Source organism: Plecotus auritus (genome assembly GCF_963455305.1).
Source record: "Plecotus auritus genome assembly, chromosome: 9".
Classification (NCBI taxonomy): Eukaryota; Metazoa; Chordata; class Mammalia; order Chiroptera; family Vespertilionidae; genus Plecotus; species Plecotus auritus.
In genome coordinates, this window is record NC_137783.1 from 93,159,878 (window position 1) to 93,174,741 (window position 14,864).

General features: G+C 40.6%; 1 protein-coding gene across 2 annotated transcripts in view; it reads right to left on the minus strand.

Annotated features, from left to right (window-relative positions):
* Nucleotides 1-4,763: 4,763 nt before the first annotated feature.
* The window catches only part of DEUP1 (deuterosome assembly protein 1), a gene marked incomplete at both ends in the record, with an annotated part of 80,288 nt that continues 70,187 nt past the window's right edge, over nt 4,764-14,864 (minus strand). For both annotated transcript variants that reach the window (XM_080640190.1, XM_080640189.1), the window contains 2 exons: nt 4,764-4,940; nt 11,372-11,486. In XM_080640190.1, the coding sequence (XP_080496316.1) occupies nt 4,764-4,940; nt 11,372-11,486 (292 nt within the window). The remainder of the gene's footprint in view (nt 4,941-11,371; nt 11,487-14,864) is intronic.

A 14,864-nucleotide genomic window follows, 5' to 3' on the forward strand; every position in this document is an offset into this window, starting at 1 on the left:
TGGCCATGGGGCCAGCTCGGTGGCTCTGAGTATCTCCTCATTCTATGTTTGGCCCTGCTGAATCTTTCCCTGTTTGAAACCTTGCTATTGGAGACGAGCTGGCAGTTCAGCTGTGTGATCATATTCTTGGTCACCATAACAGGAATTATCTGCCTAACTCAGACTCATGTTCATCCTATTACCAGACTGTGACCACTCTTGCCTATGTTGGGGGATGGTGATGTGCACCACTTCTGAACACGGCCTGGTGATTTCTGTGATGCTGGCCAAAGTTTCTGCCTGACCTCCCCCCGGGAGGTCCTGGAGGTCATGAAAGCTTCCTCTAAGTTTTCCCTCAGCCAGAGCTCAGGAGGCCCATGGTCCATTCATTATTATCCTTGGGCCACAGTGTAGCCTCATTATAGGAGGAAAGAATTTGGAATGTTTTATCACTTAGGATTTAGCTCCTGGTGATGCTCCAGTCTGTGGGGTTCAAAGGGTTGGGCAGAGTTGCAGTTGCTAGGTGGGCTTTAAGTCCTTGGGCCCGAATCCCTATTATACTTCTACCGCATTGCTCTAGCCCTGGGGTTCTTATGGTTTCACTAAGGGGTGTCCCTCAGCCTAACCTGCACCCTCTCCAATCTGGGACCCCTCGGGGGATGTCCGACTGCTGGTTTAGGCCCGATCTCTGAGATAACAGGATGGGGAGGGGATCACTCCACATCATTGTTAAAACTTCCTGGGTGGGCTTAAGCTGGCCAGAGGTGCTGAGGAACCAGGGCGGGGAGTGCATGCCATGGCCACTGCGGAGCCTGACTTTCGGACCATGGGGTACTCTCTAGTAATATAACTGCAATGTAGCAGTTTTCCTTCAGAAATTAGTTGTAAGTTACTTCTGACATGAAACCTACCTTAGACATTTCCTTTGCGGTTTATAAAGATTTTAAACAAAACCCATTTACTTTCCTGCCCAATGGGAGAGGTTTGCTGGGCAGCGTTGCCCAGATACCCCAGCCCCGCTCCTCCCCTCCCTCCTGCCCCTCCCCCCCCTCCCCCCGCCATTCCCCTCCCCCCCCCCAATCACTCGGCTGGGGGCGAGGGAAGTTCCGAGGCTCACTCCCTGAGGCTGCTGGTGGGGCAGGATCACTTGCTGGCATGCGGACGCTTCAGAGGCTGAGACCCTGAGGCTGCAGGTGTGTGTGTGTGTGTGTGTGGGGGGGGGGAATCACTCTGTGGGGACGTGCAAAGCTCTGAGGCTGAGATCCCGAGGCTGTAGGTGTGTGTGTGTGTGTGTGTGTGTGTGTGCATTGGGCTGGGGGCGTGGACCTGGGCCGTGCAGCGGCCACTGGGGACACGCCCCCAAGGCCAGCAGCCCAGCAGCCCAGCAGCCCCACGCTGTGTGTGCCAGGCTGGGGGTGTGGACCCGGGCCACCGCTTGGCATCGGCGCATGCGCAAGCAGCCGCCCTGCCCGCAGCCACTTGGCGCCTGCGCCCATAGGCCCGGAACGGCTGGGGGCGTTCTGGAACCCTGGCCACTTAGGGCCTACGCATGGGCCTACAGGCTAGGAGTGGCCTAGGTCCCAAAGATGTTCCCGGGACCCAGGCCACTCGGCGCCTGCATATGCAAATTAACTCGCCATCTTTGTTGGGTTAATTTGCATACTCACCCCTGATTGGCTGGTGGGTGTCACGGAGGTACAGTCAGTTTGCATCTTTCTCTTTTATTAATGTAGATTGGCTCTAACCAGTAAGCACATGGCTAATGTTCTATAATAGATTCCTATTAGACATTAGTTGAAACGCATAAAAGGAGTGTGTAGATGCTTAGATGGTCCTATGTGAGGACAAGTATGAGTGAAAAACCTCCCCCATACCCACCGGCATTCAGACAAATTAACAGTTTGTGCACTTTTCTGCAGCTGACTATTTGCTCTGTCTAGTATTTTGTCATTGTACCCTAAACTACCTCCAACTTCTACTCTGCATCCCCCATGTCTGGATTCAGTCCACTCACCGATTGCTATTTATCAAATAGCTCCCATGGCCAGGACCTGGGCAAGGTGCTCAGGGGAGGCATAGAAGCCTAAGAATACCCCTCTCTTCTAGGAGCTTTCAGACGGGTCGGGGAGACGGGGCACATATATTAAGAGGAAATTTATGTTAATTGAGATAACGGGATGGGGAGGGGATCACTCCACATCATTGTTAAAACTGCAATTGATTATAGATTGTTTGGGTCAGATTAATGTTTGAGGCATAGCAGGGACCTAGACAAACTCATCTCCAAGGCAGGCCTCCATAATTAGGCAGTGGAAGCTGCTTAGCTTGATGGCGGTCCCAGAGTGGGAGGAGATGGTCAGAAGCAGGTTGGGCTGAGTGTCCAGGTGATGATAAGGGGGGACTCTGAGGTCCACTTAGCCAGAGCAGCTCTGTTGACAGATAAGAAGACTTGCCGCCATTTTGTTTTAACTGACATTTGGGGATGATCTGTGATTTTCCAGCAGCCCCTCTCTCCCAAATTAAACCAGTTAGTATGTTCCTGGATCACTGAGAAGTAAAAGTATATATTTAAGCCATCATGAGGCAAAAGTTAACTCAGGGCACACTTCCTCTTTGAATTGACTTTCAGTGTTCAACGGCCTGTTTGGGCTTTCTCCTATTCCCCTCCTTCTACTCCTTCCTTCGTGTTGTAGCTAGACTGGCTTTTGTGGTGTGCAGGAGGCTATAGCCATTGGCATGGTTTCTGTAGGAAAATGAGTTCTGTGCTAATAACAGAGCAAATCTGCTTCTCCTTCAGTCCCTCCCACGACGACATCTGGGGCAACTGCTCCGTGGAAGCCCTTTGGTCTGTGGAGGGCAGGAGAGAGGAGTGGAGTGGGGATGGACAGCAAGGAGGCCTCCCTCCTCTCCTCCTTTCACAATTCAACCAGAGCTGCTTAATTTTTATCTTCATTATAGGCTGGGCTTCAGCATATGATTCCTTTGGAACACCAAACCCTATTGTTAAGCAAAACGTATTGAAAACCACTTTTTTGAGAAAGCTGGTGTTAAGTAGAATCTAGTGATTTCAAAGAGGTTTGCTGTGGACTTGAAATAATAATCTGGAGGAGCAAGTGTACTGTTAGTCCTGGACAGCCTCCAGGGTCATGGTGTCTGGACGGCTAAATTCTAAGAACATAGTAGCCCAGATCTGCATTTCACCACCCAGCTTTCAATCCCGCCTTAACCCTGAGGAGAGGGCAGTGGCATCCAGATTGAGGGGAGTATAAAGATATATTTAAACTTTTGCCTTGTTTACATTTGCATTAAGGATACAAAGGTTTTAGACTTTGTTTATGGGACACCCTTTCCCTAGACATTCTTTTTCTTACTGTCTTCTTTAGATAACACTGAAAATTATTTTCTTTGTGTCCAGGCTAGAAATTACTAACTGAAAAAGTATTTTGATTTTTCTTATTTTTCTCACGGGGAGCTCTTTTGGGCACACCAAAGGCTTTGTGCTCCTCTGATGTTTTTGTCATGAAACATGGCTCCTGTGGATACAGCCTTATTCGCCATCTGCTTGCTTGTGACAGCTGGAGCCAGGCGTCAGAAGCCGGGCATTTCTGCCCCCCTTGCTGACCACGATTTTAGGTTTCTTAACAGCTTGGTTTCCAGGAGTAAGGACACTAGCCTTGTTGACTTCATAGGCTTGTTTTGGGTTGAAATGAACAATGCTATGTGAAGGCTTTTGGCAGAGATCAAGAGCTATACTAATCCACATGGTCGGGTCCCCTGAAGTGATCAGGGCTCTGCAGTTTTCACACAACAGTGACACCTGTTATCTAAAGACATCTTGACTTACGTTTCAGTACATTGAGGCTTAATTTCTTTCAAGAGAAAAAAGAAACACTATAAAAGCTATGCGACTTACCTGGAGTAACTACATAGGGTTTTTTTTTTCATCTTTATATAAATGTCATTTTTAAAGAAAGAATAATGGATTATCATGAGCGCATATTTGTAATGTGAATTTTATTGTTCACTACCATGCTATTACTGTTCTATAAAGATTTGACATTTGTGTTTCAAGTCCATAGAATTTTGCATTCTTTTATTAAAAACAGAGGTATTACAACAACAATGCTTTATATTTTCTTTATCTTGTTCATGTCCATGAAGTAATAGTATTGACAAGAAAGCATTAATATTTAGCACACATATTGCAGGTGTGTGGACAGCATATTCCATTGTGTTGAAACAGAGACATTACAAAGATGAGTGCAGAAACAGTAAAGCTAGGTTTTTTTCTTCCTAATAGAGGTTTTAGGATGTTTACATACCTCAAAATACTTAATATTTTTCATTTTCAAAAATCCTTGAGTTTTCAAACTAGTCCAACTGGGCTGCACTTGACTCATTTACAGTTGGAATAAGTATAGTGCTGCCCTTTCCCTCCTTCTGTGTGGTTACAGAGGAAGTGGGTTTTCAGTGTACATGATTCAAGTGGGAATAAAACTGCACATTTAATTCCAAAATATCCCTAGACTGGAAAAAAGTGCTCTTTTGGAGTAGTGATGTTTATTTTATAGTAATTCTATAGCCAAACAATTTATTATGTTAATGCAGATATACAGATAGCATAATCGAACAAAATACTTACTATTTTCAGCTGCCTTACAGAAATGATTTACTCAAGAAAACAGAACAAAATTTCTCAGTTTCATTAATCAGCTTCATAAATATTTTGCCAGAGCTTTTTTTTTTTGTTGGGATGGGGGAACAAATAAAAAAAGTTTGAAAGCTCATATGTGTCTATTTTGTTTTAGCTTGGTGTATTTATTGAGAGTAAATTCTGTATGTCTTTGCAGTTCATCAATATGTGCATTTAGAAGTTTTTCAAGTTCTTTTGCTCGCTTCTCTTCCTCCATGAGGAAATGCTGCGTGGCCAGGGAAGCTGGGAAGGACGTGTCTGGGGGAGACTAAAGGAAGAAAGACAAGTTAGCTGAGGAGCACAAAGCCTTTTTAAATCTTCATACTTCCAGGCATTCTTCAGCCCTGACATATATTGTCAAACACTACAACCCTTAATGAAAGAACATACCTTAAGCTGAATTCTCTCTACCAGTGTAATGCAGTCCCTAATGACATCGGCAAGGAGCTAAAACATCACAGCTCTGTTATATAAAAAATCTCTAGAAGTGAATATTACAGTGTCCAACTGCAGATGCAGAGAGAACACAATTACCATGAAACTTACCTAAAACATACTCCACTAATTTGCAAAACCAGTGATTTTCATCTGAAAATAGGCAACCCTAAAAAGGCTGAAATAAGATTCTAGTAGAATGGGACGAAGAAAGCTTATATAGGGAAATAACTAAGGATTCCTATAAAAGGGGCTAACTGCTGCTGGGGAGTTAGTTAGGTGAGGAGGGCGGAAGAGTGGCTTCTAAGCAGGTCGGGCCATGTGCTGGGAGGGATCTTGTTTGTCCAGTTACAGCTGAGAAAGCCTCAGTGATGGGTGCCCAGTTCCATCCTTCACGTGGTAAGGAAGTGCTCATTTAGCTGTTTGTGGCCTGTTTAGTGCTTACTTTTACCCCTATCACACACATAATGTCTGTAGCTGAGGAATAAAGGGTGATATTAGGTAATTTTATAGTGTCTCATTAAAAATAATTTTTAAGTTAATTAAAAAATAAATTGGGGGAATTTGTATTTAAATGTTCTAGTTCTGTGGTCAACTTTGGTTTTATTAGGAAGAATGGACTTTATAAAGGGTTTGGAGAGTCAGCAGTTTGAATGCAGGTGAAGTTTGTCACGGCGGGGGGTGGGGGTGGGGGGAGAGGGGTTAGTTCACAAGTCTGGCCTCCGCCAAAGTGTATGGATCTTGGCAGATGATAGTGAAGTACCACAATCTTATCTGAGAAGTGGCCCCAGCTGTAGCTGCTGGGCCAGACACAGTATCTTTACTGCAAGAGAATATCGCAGCCTTGGGTACGTGGCATGCTGCTGTTCATCTGGCAAATGCATCCGTTTAATAATAAGGAGCAGGGCCAGCAGCCGTTCGCACTCACATGGCCCAGCCTAGACAACAGTGCACGCCCTGAAGCAGAGCCACGCCATCTTGTCCCCGTAACCTCCATTTTGTAAGAACTGCTGTTTAAAATTTCCCACTAAACACAGATGGCCCTTTGTTCTGTTAATTCCAGGAAGTAATCTTGCTATTCCGGGCTTCTGTAAGCACACTTGCTCGAATAATAGGGAAAATAAGCTCAATTATCTGGTCCTGCAAGCCACTCTGCTGACATAAGGGTCTGGTCTGTCCCTGGTTCCTCCCATGCTAGGTGTCTGTTAGTTATCTGAGATGTGTTCTGCCCAAGGTTACAAGCTTCCTGCAAAATACCTGCTGAGCACACTGCCCCCGTCCCAGTACATAGGGCTCTTCGTAAAGCCTGCAAAAGGTCCAGAAGCCCCATATTTAGGAGACAAAGAAACCGGAGGGTATGCAGTGGTTCTCAACCTTCCTAATGCCGCGACCCTTTAACACAGTTCCTCATGTTGTGGGGACCCCCAACCTTAAAATTATTTTCGTTCCTACTTCATAACTGTAATTTTGCTACTGTTAATGAATCTTAATGTAAATATCTGTGTTTTCCGATGGTCTTAGGCAACCCTGCTAGTGGTTCTCAACCTGTAGGTCGCGACTGAGAACCACTGCTGTAGAGCCTAAGACCATCAGAAAACACAGATATTTACATTACGATTCATTAACAGTAGCAAAATTACAGTTATGAAGTAGCAACAAAAATAATTTTATGGTTGGGGGTCACCACAACATGAGGAACTGTGTTAAAGGGTCGCGGCATTAGAAAGGTTGAGAACCACTGGTATAAAGGGAATGCTTCCTCCATGTTACTTTGCTCAGACTTTGGAGGCAACTCCTCTGAGACCACTAGCGTAATAAAGACTCCAAATCTGGCTTACTGACTAAGGCGTCCTCTGTTCAGCTCTCTGATTTCTAATATAACAGTCCATGTTTTTGCCCCACTATTGTGTTATGTTAATGATGCTGTCACAGTAAATTCTGAAGGAGCCTGGGCCACCTGAACATTCCAAGGACTACAGACTATAAGACATCAATCATATATTAACATTAACACCATGCTAAGACCTGATGAGCAAGAAGTGGTAAGCATGTAGAAGGCTTGGCAAGACACACAGACTCCAGAAAGTGAAAGACAAACCTCACAAGCAATTCAGGGGATTCACCTGGTGTTTTCAGGTGTCCAGTGACATGGAGCATAGCTACGTATCTCCTCTTAAGCACAAACTAATGCACCTTGAATTCTTATCACTACGAAAGAAGCACAAGGAGCAGGGAATCTAGATGGGTGAGGAGATGGTGCGTATCAATTAAGTCCTTGAGACCAATTGCAGCATCAAGGAAAGTAGTTTATAGCACTAACCAGATATTATGACCATCCAGAATCTTGGAGAAGCTATGCCTGGAAGGAATGAACAACATGGAAAGGATGCTGAAGGCTCCCCTTCACCAGGTGGTGCATCTATCCTGTAGCACTGGGGGTGCTGACTGCTAATAGCTCACAGCTGGCCACTTCTCTGGAAACCTGCCCTCGGCTGCACTGGAGCCTCCTGCCTCATTTCAATCCCTTCTTCACTGCATTCCCTCTCAGAGGCAAGCCTGATTGACACAGGGGCACAAAACACCAGACTTCTTGTCCTCCCGGGGAATCAACCCTGTTGTGTAATCCATGCTCCAAGCTCCTGCTGAGATCAGGCTAGACCAGTCTTAACTGAGACCTCATTCTTATTTAGCTTTCCTTCCCTCCCCTCATCTACTTCCCTCCCTCTTCTGCCGAGAATACTCTCTCAATAAATCACTTTCACAAGAATCTCCACCTCAGATTCTAGGGAAACTGACTGACCACAAGCAGACAACATCCTAGATTCTCGTTTGAGTGACTAGGTGACATCAATGCCATATATTGAGAAAGGAAAACAGTAAAAGGAGCCCATTAAGGATAAAGTCTTATTTATTTGTGATTCCCAAGGTTCTGAATTTTGAATTAATATCTGAATGGAAAAAATGCATTCTATTTTGAATAAAGCTTGAGCTAGAAGTGTCTACTAGATTATCAAGTAGACAGTGGATATATCAGTCCAGATCTCAGAAGATAGGTCTGGATCAGAGATATACATTTGGAAATTATAATGATTAATGCCATGAGTCTGGTTGAAATCATCCAAGATATGCAAATAAAGGAAGTTAAAAAACAAAATTCTGGGGAACACTTCATTTCAGGCACCCACTCCCATGGTCATGTTCTGGACATTGATAACTGCATTGTTTACTAATCAATACTTAATGCAAACCACATACTATCCTTCTGTTTTACTTAGTCTATAGCAAATACCACTATGGTGCAATATTGGAATCTTTCCTTTGCAACTGGCAATGAAAGAAGCGTGCTGGAAATACCAGTTTTACTACTCAACATTTACCCAAGGTCCTGATCAGTACAATAAGGCAAGAAAAAGAAAAAAAGTATAAAGATTTGAAAGTAGGAAAACAAACTGTCATTATTTTGATTCCAAATACAAATAAATTAGAAAGAATCTCAAGGCCTGGATTACATATATAAGTTCAAGTGAGTATTTCCATGGGGAAAAAGATTGAGAATCCTACCTTGTACCATATGCAAAAATTAATTCCAGATGTAGATCTAAATATGAAAAGTAAAGAGCTAAACTTCCAGAAGGAAACATAGGATAATATTTTTATAACTTTGGGATAGGCAAAATTTTTAAATAGAATACCTAAAATATTAACTATAAAGAAAAAGATTCATAAGTCTGCATTAAAATTAAGAACTGTGCTCATCAAAAAATACCATTAAACAAAGGAAAAACAAACAAATGGGATAACATCAAACTAAAAAAAGCTTCTGCACAGCAAAAGAAACCATTATCAAAATGGGAGAACATATTCCCCAATTTTACATCAGATAAGGGGTTAATTTCCAAAATATATAAAGAACTCAGACAACTTAGCAAAAGGAAGACAAAAATGGGCCAAGAACCCGAATAGACATTTCTCCAAAGAGGACATACCGATGACCAATAGACTTATGAAAAATGCTTAATGTCACTAATCATCAGAGAGATGCAAAGTAAAACCACAGTGAGGTATCCCCTCACACCTGCCAGAATGGCTATCATCGACAAATCAACAAATGACAAGTGCTGGCGAGGATGCGGAGAAAACGGAACCCTAGTACACTGCTGGTGGGAATGCAGACTGGTGCAGCCACTATAGAACACAGTAAGGAGTTTCCTCAAAAATTTAAATATGGGACTGCCATTTGACCAGTGAACTCACTTCTAGGAATATATCCTAAGAATCCCAAAACACTAATCACAAAAAATATATCCACCTCTATGTTTATAGCGGCATTATTTACAATAGCTAAGATCTGGAAACAACCCAAGTGCCCATCAGTAGATTAATGGATAAAAAAAGGTGTGGCACATTTACATAATAGAATATATGGGGCTATAAAAAAGAAGGATCTTTTACCCTTTGCAACAGCATTGATGGACCTGGAGATTATTATGTAAGTGAAATAAGCCAGCCAGAGAAAGACAAATATCACATGATCTTACTTATTTGTGGAATCTAATGGAAAAAATAAACTAATGAACAAAATAGGTCCAGCCCGGCCCTTGAGGCTCAGTGGTTGAGCATCCACCTATGAAACAGGTCATGGTTTGATTCCCGGTCAGGGCACGTGTCCAGGTTGAGGCATGCAGGAGGCAGCCGATCAATGATCCTCTCTCATCATTGATGTTTCTATCTCTCTCTCTGAAATCAATAATATATATTTTTAAAAAACACACCAAAAAACAAAAACATATTAAAAAACAAAAACCCAAAGAAACCCAAAGTAGGTCCAGAGGCATGGATGCATGGAACAGACTGACAGATCTCAGAGGGGGAGGGGGAGAGATTAACCAAAAAATTTATATGCATATATGCACAGCCCATGGACATAGACAACAGTGAGTGAAGGTCTGGGGTTGGGCAAATTGGGGACATCAAAGGAGGTGGGAAATTGGGGATGTCTGTAATACTGTCAACAATTTAAAAAAGATTAAGAGGCAAGTAAGATTAAGTGAGAGAAGATATTTTCAATACATACAACCAACAAAGGGCTTATATCCAGAATATATAAAGAACTTCTACAAATTAATAAGAATAAAGATAATCCAATAGAAACTTAGGCAAGAAAATGGAACAGACACTTCCCAGTGGAAGATATCAGAATGGCCAGCAAACAAATGAAAAGGTGCTCAACCTCAGTAGCCACCAGAGAAATATGAATTAAAACAACAATAAGATGTTACTAATCACTGACCATAAAAGCTAAATGTAAAAAGACCAATCACTCTCATATGTTAGAAAAAATATAGAACAAAGAAAACACACATTATATCATGTGTTAACTCAAATAGTTAGGAAAGCAGCTTGGCAGTACCTCCTAAAGCTGACCTTATGCATATTCTGTAACTTAGCAATTCTGCTCTTAGGGATACACCCAATGGAAATTATATACATGTGCACCAAAAGACCCATACAATGTTTACAGTAGCATTATTGTAATAGCCCCACACAGGCTATAAATGTCTGTCAACAGTAGAATCATTGTAGTATCATTGCATACAGAATTTATATATAATTGAATACTATAGACAAACAAAAAAATAGATAAACTATAGTATGTAAAACAACATGGATGATGAAGCTAATAAACAGAGTTGAACAAAAAAAGCCTGAAGCAAAAGAACATACCATTTATATAAAATTTACAAATGGCCACAACTAACTAATTATATTACAAGTCAGGATAATGGTTATTTTGGGAGCAATTTGAAGGAGTGACTGGAGGGGGACAAAGGGCGGGGGGGGGGGCGGCTTCTGGAGTGCTATGGCTGTCCTATTTATTACCTGGGTGGTAGCTTCATGATAATTCATCAAGCTGTCCAGTTCTGATTTGTGCATGTTTCTGTATTCATGTCAGAGCAATAGAAAAGATTTTTAAACAGACACAAAAGATCACCTGTAGCTCTTTAAAATATAGAGATCCTTGAGGACTCATGGAATGTTCAGGGGTGAAGTCACAGTAATTCTGGCCTGCACTAGAGGTGAATAACCATTGATTGGCATATTTCATGGAACATTATGGCTCTCTTTTCCTTTTGTAGATAGGCATGGTCAAACCACTCAAGCAGCAACACCTTTTTAACAACTTTGTACACATCAGTATATTGGTATCAGTGTAAGCGTAATCACCCTTTAAAGAAAAAAAAAAATCCAGCACCTGCAACTCACCAGTGGGAATACTTCTTCATCACTAACCAAAGGACTTGTCATCTCTTTAATTTGAAATGGCAAAGGTGGCAATGGAGGCGTTGCACTTCTATTTGGCTCGCAGTCTGGGCTAAGACTAAAAAAACAAGGACTGGTTGTCATTGTTGCTACCAAGGACACCTGTTTGTTTATGTAGCTAAGGGTTTTAACTTCTCTGATGTCTAACTGGAGGAAAATACACCAAATGTTTGGGCTTGTTATCTGGGTATTTCTTTGATAAAAAGGCGAAGTGATTGAGCAAACAAAACAAAACAAAACTTATAGACCCAGATAACAGTATGGTGATTACCAGAGGGAAGAGGGGATGGGAGCAGGTAGAAAAGGATATAGGAGGGATAAATAGTGACGGAAGACTTGACTTGGGGTGATGAACACACAATACAATATACAGATGATATATTATAGAATTGTACACCTGAAACTATATAATTTTGTTACCCCATTAAATTCAATAATAAAAAAAAGAATTCCAAACTGGGAGCAGACAGAGGCAGAGTGAGATAAAGGCAATGGAAGAGGTGCAGAACTGGAGGAAGGGGTGCCAAAGACGGGGACAGACAGAAAGAGTGTAAGCGACAGCAGGCCCAGTACAAATAGAAAAATAATTAAGGGCGATAAAAATAAAAATATATATAAAATACAAAAAGGTATTTCTTTGAAAAGAATTTTCCTAATGCATAATTTCTACTTCACTTCAAAGACTTAGAATGATTAATAATGAAGCAGAAAACTTTGTACAATAATCGATAAAAATATTCTGTCATCCTTATTGCCTACATTGCTTTCCTCTCTGTTTTACTTTTGTACTCTTTGCCACTTAAATAACATGAAAACTAGTTTTAGAAAAATCTAAAACAGTTAACAATACTGCCCTTGACAGTTCTAAATAGATAATTAATTTTTTCCCTATTTTACTTAACCTCACTGGCTTTCTTAACAGAATTACACTTTTAAAAAATTCTAGAACAAGTCATTCTCATTCCTATAGGAATTAATACTTTAGAACATCTTTTCAATTTAAATAATCGCCTAAGCTTCTCCACACTGTTGACCTTGAGCAGGTGCTTTTATCTGTTACTTGAATGTTTCCATGTATAAAAAAGGTGTTTATGAGAATTGAATTCCACAAGTTGGATGAAAGGCACAGTTCAGAATTTGCTGTTTGTGTTAAAATATATGGTCAAAAATGAGACTGAATAAAATACCAGTCAGGTTTTAAGTATTGGTATGCTGACTAAACAAATGAATAATAAAACAAACAAACCAATTTACCCTAAAATTTTACCCAAAAAAGGTCTTAACAGTATGGGCTGTTTGGAACTAAATAAATATATTTCTGAGTGTTAATTCATGAAAATGTGGTTTAAATTGAATAAAAATCATCAAAGACCATGAAAACATAAAAATCCCCTCAATTTAAAATTATTTTCTTTTACTATTAATTCAATCTCTCCACAGGTATTGATGAACCATTTTCAAAGCTTTCCTATTTGAATTTCACACAGTTAAAAAAAATGTACATAATTTGTCCCTGTTCTCATCCAAAGAACATTTATACAGACTTGTTTCCTATTATGCAAACATTTTTAAAGCTATGCAAACAAACAGCAATAAAAGTTAAGTGAGGCATCTGTAAATTAGTCCATAAAAACAAACACAACATGTGTTCCATTTTTACTTATCTTGAAATACATCTTTTTTAAAATTCATTCTCCCAAACCATAATTACCATGGAAACAAAACAACAAATGAAGCTGAAATAACATGGTTTAAGATGTGCACAATCAGATGAAACATCCCACAGTCAAACAGAATTATAACAATTGCATAGTACATCTGCATAGAATCTTCAACCAAACCATTGGACTGAGGCCACCATTTATACTTTAAAGCACAGTAGCAAAAGTGAGATAATTATAGAAGTGATTCAAGAAATCTCTCTCTCTGTAATCTCAATTATACAGAGATTTCTGGAAAAGTATTAGTTGTCCTAAATTATCTAAATAATTATCTCATTTATCCATTTTCCTTTGGATGCAGAGATACAGTTTGATGGTGTTAATGACTAAAATTGGTATAGGAACATTCTTTTTATTGTAAGATCAATGAAATGCAGAGATTGAAAGGAAAGATTACATTATGAAGTAAAGTGCTTTTGCTTTAAATCATCTTTATAACTGACACGTTCTTCTTCTAGAATCCAGCTATTCAAATACTTCAAAAAATCACCTGGTATAAAATGCTAAGTAGATCAATGTAATAGCCATCTTAAAAATTATTTCAATTATCGTTTCCACGGGCCCTCTTCAAGGCCTCTGCCTGCGGTTGCCAGGAGGGCAGGATCTGATCGCTTTGTTGGGGAAAGCTGGACCCACTTGAGATTTGAGTCAACTCGTGGCACAGTTTTCAGAGCTGTCTGACTGCACATCCAATCCTGGCCCTGCATCAGTGTTCCCCAGGCTATAGGATAATGTGCCCAGCATGGAGCAGGAGCCCTGCACAGCTACACTGATTACCTGCTTCCCGCCTCACCTGCTAGCACTGCACACAACACTCCCTCTTCTATGGACTCCTCATTATTTCCTGGCCTAGAATGGCTCAGCCTGCTATGTTTTGCTTTTATGAGTAACACCATGGCACAGAATTTTCTCACCTTGCTTCGCTTCTAAATGACTATTTCTTGACAAGGGATCCTGTGAGAGTGGTTATGACAAACCTGGTGATATGGGTTTTTAGTTTTAGAAACTTTAATTAACTAGACTTGAAGCTATTTGAATGGTTAATGTTTGTGGTTACTAAAATTTTTCCAGTACATAATTTCACTTGTAAGTATATATCTTAAATAGAGATAAAACTCCACTTATTACAAAATTGACTTGCTATTAAAACTTGTTATATATATGTGTGTGTGTGTATATATATATATATGTGTGTGTGTGTGTATATATATATATATATATATATATATATATATATATATATAATTTTAAAGAATATATTTTTATTGATTTCAGAGAGGAAGGGAGAGGGAGATAGAAACATCAATGAAAGAGAATCACCGATCATCCGCCTCCTGCACGCCCCCCACTGGGGACTGAGCCTGCAACCTGGGCATGTGCCCCCAACCGGAACTGACCCAGGACCCCTCAGTCTGCAGACTCTATCCACTGAGCCAAACCGGCCAGGGCAAAACTTGTTATATATTAATAGCTCTGGATACCACCCACGACTCCAAATTAGCTTACAAATTATTCTAAGCTTCAAACTCTAACTTAAAAAAATTTTAAAAATATTCAATACATCCTCACCCAATTCAATTACATTTTATTTATAAATGTTTTTAAAGTGCCAAATTACTGTGTTATTGAAAAGAAAATCCTTTGGGATATCTTAAAATGCTTCACATTTTAAGTGGATGAGCATGAAAAACATATCACTTCTAACAGGAGTGAAA